Raw genomic sequence first — 21,958 nt, forward strand, 5'->3', positions numbered from 1 at the left:
ATGGAAGTTGTAGATTTTACTCCCTCAGGTTCCTCTGGAAAAGAGCTGATTTATTTCAGGACCACCACAGTCAAAAGCACTTCCTCTGGGTCAAGGCCAGCACTGGGCGTTTTCATCACAGAAGGGTGCCTGGAGAGCAAATTCTGAACGGTTAAAATGGCGGGGGGAGCTTATGCCCCCCACTCCCCCATGGCTGTTTAGCTTTATTAGTGCCATGTGCCCTAGAGACTGTGGTTCATCTTACCCCGTTGAAGACTTTTCTTTATAGGAAATATATTAAAAATCTTCCACTTCCTCTTTCTAAACTGAGCCCTGCCAAAGAGTGAAAATTACAAGTCAGCTTTAAAAACAACAACAAAAAGGCAACATAATTTCCACATTCTTTCTCTTACTGCCTGGTTTTCAGGGTTTTTAAAAGACTTGTTGGAAATGCCACTTAATGATTCCAGTCGAAAACACATCTTCTCTTGGAGCTGGCTGCAGGGACTCTTCATTTTAGCCACTCTGTTTTGTTTTTAACCATGCGGTGATGCTTGGTCTCAGCTTTTGTCTTTCAGTTTCTAAGCTGGAAGAGCCAGCACTGAAGCCTGTGTTGCTTTTAGAATCCCTGCTCTAGTCTGTTCCCCCTAGACAATGTTAATCGCTCTGGGATTCTGAATTGCACTTAATTCTTATCTATATTATAGCTTGCCTGGCGTTGCCCTACAATTATTTGTTTACATGCCCATCTACCCCACTAGACTGCACCCTTTGAGAGTGATGTTTATGTCTTCTTTCCTTTTATATCCTCGGCATCTCATAGGGGCCTGAGCACCCAATAAATGTTTGCACTCAGTAAATGGAAGCATCCGGTAAATATTTGTTGCATAACCAAAGGAACGAATAAGTGAATGAAACTGCATTGTTGTTTGCTATCACCATCTGCTTTTAACTCTGTCAGTTATTTTGAATTATGTATTTGCAGTTCTGACTAGATCCAGATTTGGCATGTTTAAAATTACATTCAGTTGTAAAATGTGAGGCTAGGATTTTTGAAGATTAGAAAGAAGAATTTCTCCCACTGGAAACAATATGAGTAATCAACAGTTCTCTGCTTAGGAAGATAAAAAGGCTGGTTGGGACAGTCTTTGGATTCACACAGTCTATGGCATTTTGGGAAAGTCATTTAAGAGCATTATTTTTTTTTCTGTCTATGTTTTCCTGTCAGTATAACGCAGAGAGAAACTCCTGTCCTTTATACTTGCTAGATTAAATCAAGATTTTTGAGGAAGAAAAGCACAAGCTAAAACAAAGGAAAACCTTCAGGAGTGGTATATAGTCTTTTGTCTCCCGGAAACTATACACATGATAGTTATCAATATACATGTAATTATACTTAGGGGTAGGATGGCTTAATATTTTGATATATTAATGAATATGTTTTTTCCCCCAGTGTTTCCTGGGAGCTAGGTAGGCATCGGACATCATGTTTATGCCATACGTCACACATGTGGAAGAATGCATGCTCTCTCTCTGAAGATGGCATACAACCGTGGGCTGCTGGCTTCCTCCCATGAACCAGAAAAGCTGAAGGAAGGAGGGAGTTGGTGACTCTCAGAGCTCAACAACTAACATTAAACTTGGGAGAATTTCTTAGGGAGCTTGAAAGTGGTGACCTCCTGACGTGAGCGTGAGAGGGGTGAGTAACATCTTCTGTGACCTCTCAGTCTGCTGCTCTTTCCATATATTTTAAAGCTCTCTCATCTTAAGCCTTTATTTTTCCCTTAAGGTGTTTCTCTGGGCTATAGCGTTATTTGTAAGTGCAGTATAAGTAGAGGATGACGATGAGCTCCCAAAAGTTTTCTGCTTCAGTGTGAACCACATGACTTTCCAACAATTTCCTAAGAATGACAACCCCTCCCTCTTCCCGCGCCCCTCACCACCCACTCTCAAATCTGCTTTCTCCTTCACAAGATATTGTAACGTTACTTTTTTATGTACAAACCATATTCATTTACTTTCAAATTCCTACATTTCACTTATATAAGTGATATGTTTTTCTGTCTATGAAATGGTTTAGGTAACAGGTTGGGATGGAATGCTCATCATTTTTCCCAATAAAATTAATGAAAAAAAATTTTTTTTTAATTTAACAGCCTTTTAAGTAGTGGCAGGAACTTTAAGAGTGAATGAGGCCGGGCGCGGTGGCTCACGCCTGTAATCCTAGCACCTTGGGAGGCCGAGGCGGGAGGATTGCTCGAGGTCAGGAGTTCGAAACTAGCCCGAGCAAGAGCGAGACCCCATCTCTACTAAAAATAGAAAGAAATTAATTGGCCAACTAATATACATAGAAAAAATTAGCCAGGCATGGTGGTGCATGCCTGTAGTCCCAGCTACTTGGAAGGCTGAGGCAGCAGGATTGCTTGAGCCCAGGAGTTTGAGGTTGCTGTGAGCGAGGCTGACGCCATGGCACCCACTCTAGCCTGGGCAACAAAGCGAGACTCTGTCTCCAAAAAAAAAGAGTGAATGGAAGTGATTAAACAAGGAATAGGTTTGAAGGAAGGTTTGATTAAGCAAGGAAGAAGGTTGACTTCAGTCACTGTAAGTAAGTGATGATGGTAACCTGCCACATGTATGTCCTGGCATTTCTTAGACAGAAATATCTTTCAAGTATAAATAATACTGAAATATCTGAATCAGGACATTTTTGGTGAATAGCCTTTTAGGGATCTCTGCTTTGTGGCTTGTGAGGTTCTAGCTTGACTCTGGTTCTGTGGAGGCACGGGGACAGCCAGGCTGACGGCGGAGTTGTCTTATGGCCCTCTAAATGCAGATCTTAGAGTTCAGCAAAGCCCTTCTTCCTTCTGGGCTGGAGCAGGCAGAAGTATAACTGCGGGGTGTGGTGACACAGACAGGATATTTCATTCATTTTACAATGGCATAAGGTTTATACTGACCCAACATTCGAGTTTATGGGGAAATTGTGCTGGCCTTTGAGCTGCATGAATGACTCCTGGGAATGAAGCAACAGGGTCATTTTAAAATGCCGCCTTTCTTTTCCATTTTGGCTGTAAGTGCACGGTGAGTGAATATGCGTATGTGGGTGGCGGGGGACTGTGGTTAGGAGAGATCAACATACACAGACTTGGTATAACAATCTGGCTTCAGATAGCAACCTTGACTTCATCAGAACTTTTTGTGGGAAAACTTGGAGTAATATGCTGCAATCTGGGATTTGAATCCTGGGTGTGTTGAAAACTCATCAGCATTAAGACTACTCACATATCCAATCAGGATTACATGTGGTTGCTCCTCCTTTTTTGATTTCAGTATTTTAGTTCCATAAAGCAGAAGCCAAACCAAAAAATGTGTGCATGGGGGGAGGGGGAGGTAAACCACATTGGAGGGGCTTGAGGTGGGAAGGGGTAGGGTGGGGCCAGCAGGCTGTCCTGAGGCTGCCCTCTCAAAGCTAGCCCAGTTTTTACTTAGATGGTGTTACTAATATATAACAATCAGTTTTCTAAAATGCCTTTATTCACACCTTACAGAGGACTGAGAAAACATCAACCAACCATACTGATGATCATTTGTATTAGGTTTATTTTGGGGGACTTTGAAGGAAGCTGTCTTTCAAAGTCCCCCGAAACAAAAAAATGAAAAATGCCCTTGGAAAGGTCACTGGGGACCACCAAGGGAAGGAGAGGGGACAGTGAGAAAGAAGGAGATCAAAAGCCAAAATCAAAGCTTTTTATTTTTAACCAAACGGCTTTATTAACGCACAAGAGGGAGTCCAAAAGATAACAAAGAGAACACTCCTTTTTGCATCCTTGAACTGTGCTTTGAATCATTTTGAAACTGTGACCTGAGTCTGTGCTGACCTCTTTGGGGCAGACACCAAGGTAGCCAGCCTGTCCTTGAGCTTAATTACTCCTTGGAACCCTCTCTCTCCTGGGTCTTTGCCCCCCACCCCCTCAGGTCACCTCTCTCAGGACCCTGGAAGGAACTCACCAATAATCTGAAACTCCTCGTAGGAGTGAGAGTCACACACTACTCATTCATGGCCCAAGTCAATGTTCAGCTGGGCCCACTCAACTGGTGCCCTTGAACGCTATTAATAGGACAGTGCTGGGAGAGAGGGAGTATGAGGCAGGGCAGACTCTTGCCACAAGGCTTGCTAACGGGAAGCCTTTAATACCCCCCATTGTTCTCTTTGCTTCCATGTGTTCAGGGAGGAGTGGCTGGCTTGCCTACCTAGCAGAACTCATGTTCAGAACTTTGAACATATTCAAAAATCAAGTCACATTTTAAACTAGCCAGCTCTAAGCTTTTCAGATTTGTGAGCTAAAGAACAAATCATAAAAGACAGTTCCAAAATATCCTCTTTTTTCATTTTTTGTCTGGAAACAAAAGTAAATCTAAAGTTGCAAGAAATGTACAATGAACCCCAATAGACCCTTTACTGAGACTCACTATTTTGAAACATTTTGCTATATTTTCTTTGTTCTCTCTTTATACATAGATATCATTCTTATTGTCATCATTCTTCTTGTTGTTTCACTGAGTCATTTATGTGTACCTCCCAGACATCATGACCGTTTATCCCCAAAGCCCCAACTGGATCTTCATGAAAAAAGATATTCCCCTGAAAAATTGTCACTTTTTAAAGGTAGAATAGGACAAGGGTCTGTTGAAGCCTTTATAACTATAGTGAGGGCCAGTCCAAAGTGCTGACTCTTGGGCCCAGGTCTGTCTCCCACTAAAGGCAGGGAGAGAGGAGAAGACACACCAAGGCAGGTCTGGAAGACTTTATTGTTGCCATAAAACATATTTTTTCCATGTTCTCTTTAGAAACATGAAATGAAGGCTGCATTCCCGAGATCTGGCTTGTGGCTTTAAAATAAAAAATATTTTTACAGTATACTTTTTGGAGGGATGAAAGCATGTGTTTTATTAACATTTCCCGAACTCCTTTTAGGTTTTAGGCAGCCGGCATCCAGCCTGCAGACTGCAGCAATAGAAAATGCATGCCTTTTTAGAAATTATACCTTTCAGTTAACTGAAGGGGAAAACTTTCCATTCTTTTGCAAATCATCATTTCTTTGATGGAGAACTTTAAAAACCCTGTGTATGATCAGCACAGTAGGGTGACAAGGAGGTAATCCGGTTTATCTCAGCTAATGTGCAATGAGTTTTGAAAACAGTTTTCTGGGAATTTTGCTCATTGGTGGTTTGGGTCGCATTCATGATATCCTACAGAGACCGTGCCCAGCGCAGGCGGCCACGTGATGCCTGGGAAGGGATATAAACAGCACTCTGGCCACTCGGGCCTCATGGGGGATGTACCCACACCCAGTGACCCTGTCCCGATGTCTCACTGCGCTCAGAGCCTGGGGCCCTGCAAGGTTCAGTCCAGGTTTCCCTGTAAGAACCTAAAGGACTTGCACAGAGCTGGAATTCCGCTAAAAACTTGCTCTAACAAGCCAAATCTGCCGCATCTCTAATACCCCACCCTCCTCCCTTTGCGCTCGCTACCTACACCCCTACTCCCAACTTGAGGACTCCCCGCCCCCACCAGGCAGACAGTCTCAATTCTAACCCCTTGGATGTGAGGAAGTGTCTTAGCCCCAGAACGCGCCCAGCGCGGCGAGGCCACCAGTGACTCCCAGCGGCCGCACAGGGCGCTGCGCCCCCCTCGCCCCGGTCTCCCCCGCCCTGCGTCCGCCCCGCCACCCCCGCGCGGCCTCCTGCGCCCGGGTTGGAGGTGGATTCCTCTCTCCGGGTTTTCAGAGCGCCTCTCCGAAACCTCCTCCCCGCCCAGAGAGGGAGAGAGATCCCGGGCGCAATCGCTCCCCGGAGCGGCCGAGGGGCGCGCGGGGAGAGGCCTGCGCCGGGGTACTTTCAAACTGAGGCGCGCGCACACACTCACACCCACCCACCCATACACACACACACACACACACACACATACACACACACACACACACACACACACACACACACACACACACGCCCATTTATATAGGCGGCGGCGACGGCAGTGCCCGGGGTGGCGGCGGCGAGCGCTGGAACGATGGAGCAGAGCCAGTCGACCCCGGTTGGAAGCAAGTGAGGACAGCCCAGGCGCACCCGGGATTTCTGTGCCTGGTGCTTGTCATCCTCTCCAGGGAACGGTGCACCGGAGGAGGACCAGCAGGACTGATTTGCTAGGGAGAGGGCGGGGAAGAGGAGGAGGCCAGGTGAGCAGAGGAGCCCCCTGTGTATCCGGACTGCCCGATCGCGCCTTTGCCTGACTCCTGCTCTCTCTCTGCTCAGGTGGGCGCGCCCGGTCTCTGGTTCGCAAGGGGCACTCGGAGGAGACCAGAAAGTCGCGGCCCGGCTGCGCGGGATGCCTTTCGCCAAGCGGATCGTGGAGCCGCAGTGGCTGTGCCGGCAGCGGCGCCCGGCGCCCGGCCCAGCCGTGGACGAGAGTGGAGGCAGCGCTGAGCCACCTCCGCCCCTGCAGCCACCCGGCCGGCGGGACGAGGCCGAGGTGCTGGGGCCAGAGGAGCCAGCCCACGAGCCCCCCGCACCTCCCGGGCTGCCACCGCTGCCGCTGCCACCGCTGCCCGAGCCGGCCGACCAGGATCAGCCGCCACACGGAGAGGCGCCAGCGGCCGGCGAGGAGAGCGTGGTTGGGGTCCCGGAGGCGGTGCCCGCCACTGCCGAGGCGTCCTCGGCAGCGGCTGCGGCCGTGCTGCTCATGCTGGACCTATGCGCGGTCAGCAACGCCGCGCTGGCCCGCGTCCTCCGGCAGCTCTCGGACGTGGCCCGGCATGCGTGCAGCCTCTTCCAGGAGCTTGAGAGCGACATCCAGCTCACCCACCGCCGCGTCTGGGCGCTGCAGGGCAAGCTGGGCGGCGTGCAGCGCGTCCTCGGCACGCTGGACCCCAAGCAGGAGGCAGTGCGTGAGTACCCGCGCCGTCGGTTCGCCAGGCGCTCGGCTCCTGCGCCGCACCCTCGCGCCCTCCCCGGTCGCTGCAATCCCAGCCCCGCGGCGCCGCGCCCGATGCGGCTTGCACCTTACTCTTGCCTTCTTACCCCTCCCGCGCCCTGGGACCCACCCCAATCCTCCCGGGGCTGAGTGGCTGGGTTGGACTCCCATTCAGTGTTGCAGACGTGGAGGGTGGAAAGTTAAAAGGGCAGCCTCTGAACTCGCAGACAGCGTGAGCTGATAGGGAGCAGAAAGGGAGCGTTTCTGGAAGCACAGGAGGCAGAGAGGGTCTGTCCTTCACCTCCCCGGGCTCGCCCGGGTCCTTCGGGTGGGGGGCGTTCCAACTCCTGCGGTTTCCAGTAGTCCAGTTCTGAGTCCTATAGCTCACCCTATGCGAGCTCAGGTGTGGGGGTTCGAGGGGTAGCGGGTGTCCTTTTAGGACTGCTGCAGCAGCACGGCGGTTTTGTCGCTCTCACTGTGACCTCAGTGGCTGCTCCGAGCCCCGAACTTGTGCCTTGAGCTGGTGTGCGACGTAGCGTGGCGCCACTCGCCTGCTGGAGTGAACTCCGTAGCGCACTCCGCTGAAAACCCTTGTGGCCTGGAGGGGCCGCGGGGAGGGGAGGGCATGGCTAGGGAGGGGGAGTGTCTGGGGCCCAGGGGAGATCGAGGAGATCTCTCCCTGGACATCTTTGCTGCCCTAAACAGCCCAGGGTTCCTACTAAATGGCCCTATGCCATCTGCCCTCTGAGGATCCCGCAGGCTGTTCTCCCCCTGCCCGGGTGCATTGTCGCCAAATCTACCGGTGTGCGGACTTAAGTACGAACTAGTTCAGCCAGGCAGGCTGCAGGGAGAGGACCAGGAAGGAGGTCTGGAAGATCCCTGGGCATCTTTGCTGCCCACTGACTTCACTCTTGTGACACCCCAGGGCTCCCAATAGTCATTCTGTGTCATCTGCCCTCCAAGGGGTGCGCAGGGCGGTCCCCTGGTGCACTGTCGCCCAAATCTGGCGACGGCGGAATCGTTTAGGAACGACCTGGGAGGTAGACAGGGTCGCTGGGCTGGCGCGCCGGTCCTTTGGTGCCTAGTCCGGCTGCGACGCCCGCGGCGAAGGTGATGTCAGCGCCTCTGACTTACGTAAGAAGCTTCCTCGGTTGCTGCAGCAGCTGCGCCGGTGCGCAGTGGCCTGGGAGCGCGCCGGGCGGAGGCGCTTTCGCGGCATCCTTCCCTGGGGATTTCCGGGCACCTCTGCCTCACAACCCAGCCCGGCCTCCTCGCGGTCCCAGCCCGCCCGTGTGTCCCCCCTCCCCCCCGCACCCCTCCTCCAAAAAACCCTTTGAACCCCGCCCCGGGAATTCGCTGCTTTTCTGCAATAACAATAATAATAAGCGTAATGAATAAATGATGTGCGCGATCGGTTTTCGCAGCTATAAAAGACCCGGAGTTGGGTTAATGACTGGTTATTTAAAAGGGCAATTCCGAGGATGAGTTCTGGAAAGAATTAGGATTGCCTTAGGCCAAGTCGTATTTTACTTTTGGGACTTGAAATGAGCGCTTTAATCCTGCCTCCTTTTTACCTCAAACCACACAGCAGGGACAGGCCCTTCACTTTCAACAGCGCTGATATCAGGGGAGTGCGGCTGGGGGGAGTGGTGATTTCACTTCAAAAGAACTGGAGGGAAGTTTTGCAGACGGTTGAGTGGTGCATACATTTCCCATGCGTGTGTGTATGTGTGTGTGTGAGAGAGAGAGACAGAAACACACAAACACACCCCTCTCCTTAAGTTAGATTTCACACTAGTGAAACTTGGTGCTGAAGCATAAAGTAGCCTTCTCTTCTCTTTCTTTAGAGGCAGCGGTGGACAGTTATGTATCCGGAATTTATCACAGTCTTTCAAGTCTTTTTAACTGTTTGGAGTAGAAACTAACAGTTAATGGAGATAAGAGAGGATCTTGAGTGTATGCATATAGTTGATGAATATATACTCTACGTATACATATTTATAGTGAATAAATAAAGATGGGGCTAATATAATACCCAGGGATGGACTTAAAATCTAGTGTTTTTTAATTTTTTTTAAAAAAATGCTATTAATATTTCCACACTGTGTCCAGATCTCTTTCTTCTCTTGCTCATTTAAATTTAGGATGGCATCGTTCTTGTTTGATGTCATAAAAGGCATTACCTTTGGGAGAAAAAGCATAATATTATGCAACTTAGTGTGGGTTTCCTAGCATGCAGAGCCAGAGACAAGGATTTTGATGCCAGTAGTTTATTGGGAGGGGATCCCTGGAAACTCAGGGAGGGCGTGGGGAAGTGAGGCAGGGAAGGAGGAAAGCTGATACACCCTGTGAGCTGGTTACCACTGTGGGAAACTGGAGTTCAATCCAGCTGGCCACCCTCTGGGCACACACCTCAAATGTATTCCACTGAGGAGTAAGGAGGCTGGAGTATTTATGCACCAAATTCTACCCCTTGCTGGTGGAAGGTAGCACCTGGAGAATAAACTCTCTGGCCTCTGTGGCTTGCCCCATGCGTGGCCCCAGCATGCTCAGAGGGTCAAGTAGAGAGATGCAAAAATCTGTGGTGTGCACTGGTGGGAATGTCTGCAGGGGTCCTCTAAGGAGGGCAGAGGGGCCGTGGGTGGGGTACCAGTGGCATCAGCTACATTATGCATCTCCTTTTAGTATTGCTCAGGCCTAGAGGAGTTTTAAAGGGATAGGAAGCCTAAAAGTCAACCTTGTTATTTTTTCTCCCTCTTTGAGGGTACCTGGGAGCCTTCCCCCTCCCCCCCCATGTCCTCCCCACCCAGGTCACCATTCCCCACACAGTCTGCTTGCTGTTTCATCCTCCAGTGGCTGCTTCCTGTTGCCCTGAGACATGCTGGGGGGCTTTTTGTAGGGGTGACATGATGTGACATACACTTTCGAAAAGTCACTCTGGAGGCAAATTTAGGGGGGGTGGTCTGGTAGACCAGTTAGACAGTGTGACTGCTAATGATGGCTAGGACTAGGGAGGTAGCTATGGGACAGTGAGAAGTAGTCAGATTCTGAATTCATTTAGAGATTGAATTGACAGAACTTACTAATTGCATTGGGTATAGGACATGAGAAAAAATAATTAAGGGTGACTCCTAGTTTTGGGGCTTAAATAACTTGTAGAAGGTGGTGCTATTTACAGAAATGGGGAAGGCTAGTGGGAGTGTGGATATTTTATTGTGGAGGGAATGGAATCAATAATTTTCTATTTGAGCCATGTTAAGGTTGAGATACCTTATTTGCCTTTTCACACACTTCGATGTGTGAGTTGAGACCTCAGGAGAGAAGTCCAGGCTGGAGATGTAAATGTGAGACCTAAGGGTGGAGATGCGAAGCCTTGAAGCTAGGAACAGTGAAGGGAGTAAAGAGGAGGGGCTGGACATAGCCCAGGGCAGTCCAACTTGGAAAGCTTCCTAGGGAAGGAGAAAGGACAGCTGAAAAGCTGGAAGGAAAATCAGGAGAGTGTGGTATGATGGAAGCCAGGAGAAGGAGTTTCAAGAATGGGGGAAAAGTCAACTTGGTTAAATGCTTCTGAGAGTAAGATGAGCACTGAGAAGAGGCCATTGAGTTTGGTCACCTGTAATTAATTAGCAGCGTTGAGCAAGAGTGGAGATGAATGCCAAATCAGAGGGGCTGGGGAAAGAACAGGAGGGGTAGAAAAGGAAACAGCAACTAAAGACAAGTCTTGTCAGGAGTTTTGCTCTGCAGGAGAGTGGAGAGATGGAGCAGTGGCTGCCGGGAGGGAATGTGGTGTTATCAAGGGTGGTGTTCTTAAAAGGTACTGATATTTTAGGCATGTTTGAATTCCAGGGAGAGGGAGCAGTTGATGATTCTGGGGGAGAGAACTGAGTAATTGTGAAAGTCCTTGAGAAGGAAGTCTGAGAGGGGATGAGCTGAGAGCGCCATTTCATCCCTGGGACCTGCCTCTCAGCCCACATCCTCTGACTTCCCTCCAGGATGGGGTGTTCTACAATTACAGCGATTTTCTCTGTGAAGCATGTGGTGAGGTCATCGACTGAGAGAATGTTGGCAATGTGAGCAGAGAAGGGAAGGTATCAGTAAGTTGTCTCAGCGAGGGCACGTGGATGCAGTAAGGAAGTAGAGTGGGATTATCTGGCTGTGTTGAGAGCCTTCTGAGATTTATGGTCATAAACTTGAAGTGCGTCCAGCTTTTCAGTTACTAAAACCTGAGACTTTAGAATTACTTCATGAGCCTCAATGCCAAGATAGTCATCCTTAGACATTTTAATATTGTTGGCATTTTTGGGTGCTATCAATTATATTTAGTTACTGAATTTTTAAGTCAATTTTATATTAAAGTTTAGCATTTAGCAGAAAAGCACACAGATCATAAGTGTTCAGCTGGGCTAATTTTCACAAAGGGAGCAACTCATGTAAATACGACCCAGATCAGGAAATAAAATTACTGTACCTGAAACACCCTCCCTTCAAGCCCCCTACTAGTCACTATCCCCCTCCCCAAAGGTAACCACTCTCCTGAATTTTACCCCATCAATTAGATTTTCCTGTTTTTGAACTTCATATAGATACTTCCATGTTGTTGCATATGTAGTAGATTGTTCATTCTCATTGCTGAATTAAATTTCATCATGTGTCTATACCACAATTTGTTGATCCATTGTCCTGATGATGGACATTTGAGTTGTTTCCATTCTAGGGCTATTTCCATGAACATTTTGTTCCATATGCCTTTCCATGAGTTTATGTATACACAGCTGTTTGGTGTATATCTAAAAGTGGAATTGCTGGATGAAAGGGGATGAATATGTTTGGCTTTGGTAGATTCCGCCTAATAGTTTTCTAAACTGGTTATACCAATTTATACTCCAGAAGCATATGAAAGTTCCAGTTGCTCCGTATCCCCACCAACACTGATATTGTTTTTAATCATAGCTACTCTGTTGGTGTGTAATGAAATCTCATGGTGATTTTATTTTCCAATCCTCTGATAGCTTGTGAGATTGAAAACCTTTTTATGTATTTTTTTAACCATTTGGATATTGTCTTTCATGGATTATCTGTTAAGATGTTTGCTAATTTTTCAATAAGGTACTTTGTACCTTTTCTTATTGTTGTGTAGGAATTCTTTATATATTGTGGATATGAGTCATTTGTTAGCTATAGGTATTATGAATACCTTCTCTCACTGTGTGGCTTGCCTTTTCACACTCTTAGTATTATCTTTTGAGGGTAGAAGTTCTTATTTTTATGTAGTCCAGTTTATCAATCCTTTTCTTTATAGTTAGTATTTTTTTCTGTGTGTTTTCTCTTGTACTTGTTCTTAAATTCTTTACCGGCCTCAAAGTCATGAAGATATCTCCAAGTTTTTTATTTTGCCTTTCTCATTTAGATCTATGATCATATGGAATTGATATTTGAAATGGTGTGAGGTAGGGGTGAAGATTAAATTTTTCCATATGGATACACAGTTGGTCCATTGATAGTTATTGAAGTGACCATCATTTCCCCATTGTACTGCAGTGCCACTTTTATCAATTATCAAGTGGATTGATTGTATATTTTAGCCAGCATTTATTGGGTGCTGCTATTTGTCAGGCCCTGTGCTAAGAGCTTTATATGAGTTACCTTATTTAATCTTCATAATAACTCTATGAGAGAGATACTATTATATTATTTTTACCCATTTTACTGAGGATTAGCCAGGTAGCAACAGTGGTGGTGCCAAGAATTAGGATCCAGGTCTAAGTCCACAAGCTATTTTTCCAACCATTAGTGTTTTCTGTCATGTGTTGCTACATAATTCCAGGAGAATTACTATATTCAAATCAAGGCCCTTCACGCTATGCTCCTGTCCATTTGGCAAGCTTCACCTCTTGCTCTACCACTCATTGCCCCTCCCAGCCATCTCCACCTTCCACCCTAGTCTGGCTCTATGCACCAGTCATACTGAGCTACTTGATGTTCCCTAACTTTGTGGGCTTTTGCATTCTTTATGCCTATGCATATACATACTACTCTTTCCTTCTGGAACATTTTCACCGGATAATTTCTCTTCATTGTTTGGTACTCAGCTGACACATCATCTTCTATGTGAAATGGAACCTGATTTCTTGTCCACAACCTCCCCCATCTACAACTTTCCTAGAACTTTGTGCTCGCCTTTATGTTAGCTTTTGTCCTTCTGTACAGCAAATACTGTTGACATCCTGCCTATATTCCTTTAGCTATCACCTCTCATGATGAAGGCTACTTACTGCAAACTCCTGTGACTCTGCCTGAGGCTTTTGTTTTTGACTGACTAATGGACCAAGCTTGGCCTTGCACATAGAGAAAGCCAGAGGTGCCAGCAAGTTAATGGCCCTGAAGTAGCACTCAGCCAGTAATGGACAGATAGTTGGTGGATGAATACTCCAGTTTCATTACTCCCATCCAATCTGCTGCCTACTCTATACCATTTCTCGGGATTCTCTAGTAGGATTGAGCTCCAGTTGCCCACAATGATGGCTTATTTGATAATGCACCCTGTCTTTGCTGCCTTCCTTTTTCCATTCCACTTCCTCACTCACCTATGGGCATTTCTTGGAGTCATCTCCCACATAAGCTACTTACACTCAAATTTGTACTTGCAATCATAGGGTCTACTTCTGGGGGAACCCAAACCAAGACAATATGTTTAATCTTTAAACTGAGGGCAAAGACCTAGGGCTAGGGTGACATTACCAAAGACCTCTGGTAGAGGTGACAATTCTCATTCTTTTTCCTTAAACTGTTTACCTCAGGATTATTATATTAGCCACATCCCTGGCACCTGCCAGAATGTTCTGTGGTAGGTCTGGAAATAACTATTACTATGCTTTAGCAGATTCACAGTTTGAATCTCTCTATGTCTTGGAAGGAGCTCTTCAGCAGTGAGAAGGGGCATAGAAGGCACTCAAATCTACAATGATGAACACACACAGTCCCTTAATTTCTCAATATTTCATTGGCCAGCCTTTGAGAGTGCTGTTTATTGCCCTGTGGAATAGGTCAGTGACGGCCTTAGGGGTTCCAGACTCTCCATCTGAGAATCACAATTTCAGACAGAGCAGACACAGAAATTACTAACCCCTGAAAGGAACTAGCAAGTAACACATTGGGTGAATTGATCATTTTGGGTTGGTGTGGCAACACTAGTCATGGGCTCATTCTGATTTTGAAAGGATGATCCTGCTTTTGTCCCCATTCTGTTCATTCTATCACTCATAAAAACAAACAAACAAACAAACAAAAAAAACTTCCACAATCTTATTAATGTGTTTTGTTGGATGTTTCAGTAACTGTGGTTAAGTTTCTTTTCTTCCTGGCCCAGCTCAGCGAGTTTCTGTGAGGCATTATGAGATCCTAACAGCTCCATTGGAAGCTGCTTTTAAACCCATCACAGAACAACTGTGAAGAAAGCAATCTTTCAGAGGTTAATATTTCATAGTTGTAATTTCCTCATAACCAGTAACAGCAACACATTTCTTTCTAGACTTTTCTTGATATACTGGATTAAGCTTTTAAATCAAAACTACTGAACTACTTTACCTAGGAAATCCTTGAGATTCTGTTGGACTGCTATTTGCTGAGATGGTAATAATAAAGATTTCTTTCTTCCTATGTGTGGAGGCCTTTTCTATATGATGACAGCAGGAAAATGCACAGTCCATTTAAGCTCTCAGAAACATCTTCTGTCTCAGAGCTTCTAGTCTACCTTTAATGGGCGTAACTTTTGAATGGCAATGACATATAAAATCTTTCCTATTGTCCCTTCTTAGCCCAAGAGTCTTGAGGGTTCACTGACTTCATATGACACTTTGAAATTTTAGGGTCAAGGGCAATTTTAAACATAGTTGGAATTTTATTTTGATAGTTCAGTTTAATTTCTTTTTACTCTATTAAAAATTGTGGGAAACAAGATTTTGTGAGTCATTCTCTTGAAAAAATCACAGGACATGTATGCCTGGAACACACTACCAATCACAAAAAATCCTGGAAGTTCTTTTCGTATCAGGAATCCTTCATGAATCACATTGTGGATTCAATGGAAATAAAAACAATGAGGTAGGCATGGTTTCTGAATGTAAAGATTTCATTTTAGAGTTGAAATTTGTTGAAATAAGGTTTTGGAAAGCCCTCCTACTGGATTGTAATCCCAGAGGGCAGGGATCCTGTCTAGCTCATCTTTGTGAATAACTGAGACACGCACGGTCAATTTGTGGTTCTGACATTCATGCCCATCTCTCAATCCATTAATGAACATGAGAGGGTATGGCAGTACTGAAATAGTGATCTGAGGACATGGGCATCCATATGCTAAAAAATTACTTAATTATTAAGTGCCTAAACCCTTCAAAGTGAAATTATCAAGAATAAAGTTAATTTAACAAGAGTCATAGACTTTTGGGATCTTAGAATTGGGAAAGATCTTAGTACCCATCCAATCCAACTTCTCACCCAGAGTGTGAAGCTTTTTTAAGATGTCCCAAATCACAGCCTATCTGGTTTCCATGCCCTCTGAGATTCTTGGGAGTGGGAAGTGACCACCCTTGCCCCAGTTTTATTGCTGAATAGCACTGATTTTTGAGAAGTCCTTATCTACATTGAGAGTGAATCTGTCTTTTTGTAATGCCAGCCTTTTTTTTTAGTCCTTGTTCTGTTGTCTGGACCTATAACCTCTTTTACTTATAACCTCTTTTACAGAACATCTTTTAAGTATCTGAAGGTTACTGTTATGTTCCCCTCTAAGCTTTCTTCATCCCAGGTAAAACAACTTCATTTCATTCAATGCCAAGTTTCCAGTCCCCCCCCCACTCTGATTGCCCTCTGCCACAGGTGCAGAGCGTGGATGGACCCATTCCTTGCTTTATATGTATGTCCCACTGGGACTAAGGTGGTCCTTGTTGTTTTAACCATTGTGTGACACTGTTGGTACATTTTTGCTCTTATGGTCCAACAAAGTCCCTTCCTTTATAGTGGCAGTTTTTAACATGAGGTTTTCTCTATTCTATGTGTGCAGTTGGTATTTTGAAAAATTTTACAAAACTCTCCTATTGTCTCTGTTAAATTGAATCTTGCTTGCTTTGCTCTTTCATTTCCAATCAGTGGTGATGGTTTAAAATCTTGATTCAATGTGTCAGCTACTGCCCACAGCATTTTGCTCACTGCAGGCACCATAAACATGATTCTATGCCATTACACATATCTTTGATAAAATTATTGTTCAGATGGATTCAAGGCCAGAGCCCATTGGCAGGCAGTACTAGCAACATCCCTTCAAGTTGATGTCTATTAATCAACATTTCTTGGGTACCATTGTTGTAGCAGCCATGAATGCACCCTCCACCTTCCCATTCAAACCACATTTCTCCACCTTGCCCACAAGATCTATCATCATGAGTGACTGTCAAATGGTTTGCTGAAATCAAGATACCATATGCCTGTAGCATTCCTTTGATCTCTCAGTCTAATAACACAACTCAAAAGGGAAATGAGGTTAATCTGGCTCAAACTGGACCCAATTCCAGCAATCAGAGGGACCATTTTAATTTTCTTATATGTAATGGGTAAAGAGTTTATTTTGGAGAATCTGCTTTGGTGTGTTGGCCATAGAATGACCACAATGTTGGACTGCAAGGGGACTCTCTGAGTCCTAGCGTACATTTCTCTGACTCTAGAATGTCTGGTTTGTAAAAGGCAGAGAATCATATTGCTTGTCACTTCCTTTCTTTTGGGTACCTGGTGAGAATCATCTTCTGTCCTTGTTTTCTGTTCCTTAAGGAAAGGTTTGAAATTCATGACCTTTGGAGTTTGCTTAGGCTTAGTTTGAGTAAGGTTGGCAAGTGTCTAGTTTATCTAATTGTTGAGAAGCAAGAGTGTATGTGGTTAAGAGTGTGGACTCTGAAGCTGGACTGTGTGAGTTCAAATCCCAGCTCCACTTCTTCAAAGCTGTATGACTTTGGAAAATTTATTGAATTTTTTTCTTGATTTATTACAGAGTAGAGATAAAAGCAGTACCTATTGCATCAAGTTGTTGACACAACTAAAAGAGTCGAGATGTGCAGACACTGAGAACTGTGCCTGTCACATGATGAACCCTAGATAATTATTGGCTATTCTTGGCTATTTTATTGGTACTATAATTGGATCAGACAGAATAGGAGGTATGTGTTAATTTTTTCCAAGTAGGTGAAAAGCTCTCCCTGAATCTGTGAAATGCTGGATCAGGGGGAAGGAGACAGCTGACCAAGCAATGCTGTGTCTCTCTGCATGGTCAAAGATGCCTATTAAGGTTCTTTTTTCTTTGTGGCCTGTTTGTTATACAGAAAGATGTAGAAAGAAAAAAATGGACCAATAATCTTATCATCCAGATTCATTCATTTATTGTATGTTAGGCACTATTCTAGGCACTGGAGTTTCATCAGTGAATAAAATGTTACAAAGAGCTTACATTCCAATGTAGAGAGATAACCCTAAACAACAAACATAATACATTTGAGGAAATGACAAAGCATGTTAGGAGATGGTTAAGTGTTATGGGCAAAAAGAAACTAGAGCAAGCTGAGAGCAATCCAGAGGGTTGGGAAGGGGTTGCCATTTTAAATGGGGTGATCAAGTGGGCCTCATTGAGAAAGAAACATTTGAGGAAAGATTGGAAAGAAGTAAGGGAGTTAATTACATATATTGTTGGAGGAAGATTATTCCAGCAGAGGGAACCAGAGCTAGTGCAAGGGCCCTGTGGTGAAAGTATGCCAAGGAGGCCCATGTGCTAATGTGGAGTTAGCAAGGAGGAGAATAGGAGGAGAGGAGGAAGCAATGAGGGATGGAAGGGGCAGATCGCAGAGGGTCTAGTAGGCCATCGTGAGGATTTTGCCTTTGCTTCGAGTGGAGTGGGTAGGCATTGGAGGGTTTTTAGCCTAAGAGTGACATGATGGCCTTAGCATTTAAAAGGATCATTTTGGCTGTTGTATCAAGAAGATACCAGGCGAGAGGCAGGAGAGGTAGAAACAGGGAGACCAAATGGGGGCTGTGGTAGTAATTCTGATGAGAGATGGTGGTGGATCGATGGAAGTATTGAGAAGTGGTTGGATCCAGGTTAGAGCTGTTGACATTTTTTGTTTCTCATTTAGGACTAGGCAACTCAACCCATGCAGAAGGGCACAACATTGAAAAGGGAAGGAAAACCTACCTCCTCTCTCATCGTGCCAGACTTGCTCCAAAAGAACCCATGTTATAGTATCTTGTGCTCCTTCCAGAAGGAGCAAAAGCATATTCTTGTGTATATTTCTACAACATTTTGTAAAGCCATTCAATGTTGAGGAAGTAGACACTTTTCCCAGAGTCTTGTTGATTAATCTTATTTGCTGTCTTCGAAGAATTTAAAAAGTGTTCTAACTAACACCCTTTTTAAAAATCAAGGTATAATTTATAAGTAGTGAAATGTACAGATTTGAAGTATATAGTTGGGTAAGTTTTAATAGTTGTATCCATCTGTGTAACCCATACCCCTATTAAGGTAGAGAATATTACCCTCACTCCAGATAGGTAAGACTCCTTTCAGATGGGAAAGCGGTATTTGAACTCTGATGGCCCAGCACTAGCCCCTACCAAGGCTGTCATATGAATATGGCACAGAAGAAAATTATTCCATAGGGAGCTTCTGGGCTCTCAAGTAGGATTAGACTAAGACCTAGCAATTCCATGTATAATATTTCCAAGGCAATTTGCAACAGTGGAGTTTCCTCACTTTTGGTGTGATGGACTGTTTTGATGGACTGTTTATGACATCTTGGTGCTGAATTTTGGGGAGAATCAGGTTTTAGACAAGGATAAAAATCTGGCCTCAGAGGCCCCAGGAGTAACTTAGAAGTGGGAGCTTTTCTAAGAGAAAGCTAAAAATAATTTTAAAAGACATGAAAAAAAAAGGCCTTGTAATTGTCAGGGAAATTTCTAAGTAGTATGGAATACTGATATGCAACTGTGTTTGTGTTGTCAACTCCTGCTGATGCTTGAAGCCTGGATGGAAGATGAAGAAAGTTGTTTAGAGTTTGATTTCTGATTGTCCTATCTAAGTACATTTAGATTAGGAAATAAGAAGCCCTATTCTAGAGTTCAGTTATTCTCGATTTTTAATCCTAGACATCTAAGGGAGGGAAGAGCTAGTAGCTGTGAGGACAGATAACAGCCCGTGAGACATAATGTTCATTAGAATATAATATCAATATTTATATTTCTCCCCAGCCTGCATCTGGGCTCGTTCCTGGAGCCTGTATTTATATTTTAATAACATGAGGAAAGCTGTATTTTCCTTTTAAATTTCGCATCAGAATTCTGCCACTTCAGCCGACCTCCTCCCCAACTCTGAAGTGATTCATTTGCAAGATGGTGCATGTTTATCTAGAATCAGTTTGAGTCTAGAGATTAACTGCAGGGGGTGGGGAGGGTGAAGGGCAGCCGGAATAAATACCACAGAAATCCTTTTCCACATGAGAAGTCATAGGGCCTTCTGCTTCACGAACAGGAGAGACTAGGCTTCAAAGTTGGGGCAATGTGGGGGGGAAGCGGGTAAACCACGAGGAAACATTGGGAAGGGTGTCTTGGAAGATTTTCAAAGAGTATCACTTGAGTTAAATAAATGCCTTTGGTATGAGAGAAGAGATGTTGGAGCCCTGTTCAGGTATCAGATGTCACTCGGTACTCATCTGGCAAAGTTTTAGCCTTTGCTAATTAAAACTAATCCAATTGCGTGAAGAAAAATATATTGCGTAAGGTTGCCTCTTGTGTGGCTTTATTTTAACCCTTTGCCCTATATCCAAAGACTAGCGAATCTCAGGCTCGTTATGGGATGGAAGGTGATCAGGAGAACGGGGTTCGCTTAGAAATAGGTTCCAGTGCAGACAATGAGTGGGGCAGGCTATTAAAAGCATTGGCTTGTAAATGTAAATTTGAAGCCCTTTTGGGTTTTCTTGATTGATTTGTCAATTCAAAGGTTTTAGTGGCTGTGGAGTAGGAAGGAAAATTAAAACAACCAAACAAACAAAAACAGTGACACCCCCATTTACCTCTCAACTGGTGCTTTGTTTTCTTTCTGAGTTGCTTTGTGTGCTTTTCTGTGGCCTGGTCAGCCTGCATGGATCAAGCCTTGCGATGATGAAGCTTAGGTTCAGGGTTTGCTCCCTGAGAGACTGGGATTTTGTCATGATTAGACGCTTGCGTTCCTAACCCGCATAACCTTTCTATTGTAGGAAAGAGTGTATGTCAGCCTTTGATTCTCGCAGTTCGCCACTTGCCAGCTGTGTGACCTTGGACAAATCCTTAGTCTCTGCACCTCAATTTCCTTACCTGTGAAATGGGAACATGGTTGTTGTGAAGATTAAGTGAATTAATCCATGGACAGTGCCAGTGGTGTGTGGCATCTACACAGTATACACAGTATGGGCTAATACATATATGCCATCCATGGTACCACTTTTATTGTGGTTTTATCAGTATTATTATCAGGGGGCTTGGATGAAGGAAGTAGGAGTAAAAATGTGTAAAACCCAGCCCCTGTGGCTCCTTAGCCAGTGTAAATATTCTGGTTAGCTGGATGCATGGTAAAAATTGGGACAGAGGAATACCATCCAGTTTGCTGGCTTGGCTGTTCTAACTCATGTCGTGGAGAACTGCAAGAACAGTTTAGCATCTGGCTGCCATTATGCCCTCATTCTCTGGAGGTGTGGATTCTGCTGATGGATGGGGGAGGCCTGGGTGTGGATGTGTGGCATCATGAAGGGGTGAAGAGTGCAGACGCCCTTGCCCTCACTTTCTGGGACTGTCTGTGTCTTTTCCCACAATGACGTGTCTTCTGCTTTTTGCAGTTAGGCAGACAACAGGCGTGGGACAACTAGTAGAGAGGGGAGATTATAGGTCTGGGATGGCAGAGAATACCTAGGTGTTTGCTGACTCCTTCTCTTTCTCTCCTGGGCACATGGCTAGACTACATTTCCCAGCCTCCCTTGCAGTTAGGTGCAACCATGTGATAGAGTTTCGTCTAATGCAGTGTGGAAGGAATAATTGCTCCAGCTCTAGGCAGTCTGTATAAAAGCACCTAAATAACTCCCTGCAGTTCACTTCTTGTCCATTCTGCTGGCTGCATGCAGAGGGTTCAGCAGACAGCTTTGAGGCCCTAAGGGACGGTGGTGCCACCAGATGGAAGGAGCCTGGGTTCCTGAATCGCCGCATGAAAGACTGTTTACCAACACCTGATTGGATTTCATGTGAGGGAGAAGTAAACTTTTACTGTGAGCTTAAGGGGATGTTTGTTATAGCAGTTAGCTGACCGTAACACAGAGGTACACTCCAGGGAGCAAAATGGATTGGTTTTCCTGAAAATGCACAGATGATGAAGTTACTCAAAAGTATTTTGTGTTCTTTCCCTGAATGAAAGAGGCACTAAACTATAGGATTTTCTTTCTCTGAGAGACATGAAGAGTTCCTATGTGTGACCAGAGCTATATGACAGCTTTTCTTGGGGAAGCAGATGGAAATAAAAGCTTATTAACAGTTATAGTTTCTAGAGAAATTTTGCTACCAAAAGACTTCATTCTCTCTCTCTCTCTCAATCCTTCCCTCCATATATAAATGACATACATATATTTGTGACACTTTAAAAACCTAATTGTAACACCAATATAGAAATGCACACAAATGAGTATACAGCCTCAGTGAATTTTTACAAACTGACCACACCTTTGATACTTGTACCTGGAACAAGAGACAGAACATCTGAAGCCCTCTAGAAGTCCTGCCAACAGCCCTTCCAGTCAGACGTTATCCTGACCTAACAGCATAGATTACTTTGGCCTGTTTTGGAGTGATATAGTATTTGCTTTTTTTTGTAGCTATTTTTTTTGTTCAAAATTATATTCCATGATCCATTCATGTTGTTATATGTAGTTGTAGTTCATTTATTTTCATTGCTGTATAGTACTC

General features: G+C 44.9%; 1 protein-coding gene across 1 annotated transcript in view; it reads left to right on the forward strand.

The window, feature by feature from the left end:
- Nucleotides 1-5,753: 5,753 nt before the first annotated feature.
- NHS (NHS actin remodeling regulator) overlaps nt 5,754-21,958 on the forward strand; it is a 335,839-nt gene continuing 319,634 nt past the window's right edge. The window contains exons 1-2 of the mRNA XM_012784713.2: nt 5,754-6,215; nt 6,292-6,923. Coding sequence (XP_012640167.2) covers nt 6,365-6,923 — 559 coding nt within the window. The 5' untranslated portion in view covers nt 5,754-6,215; nt 6,292-6,364. The remainder of the gene's footprint in view (nt 6,216-6,291; nt 6,924-21,958) is intronic.

The sequence above is a fragment of the Microcebus murinus genome, chromosome X (genome assembly GCF_040939455.1).
Source record: "Microcebus murinus isolate Inina chromosome X, M.murinus_Inina_mat1.0, whole genome shotgun sequence".
Classification (NCBI taxonomy): Eukaryota; Metazoa; Chordata; class Mammalia; order Primates; family Cheirogaleidae; genus Microcebus; species Microcebus murinus.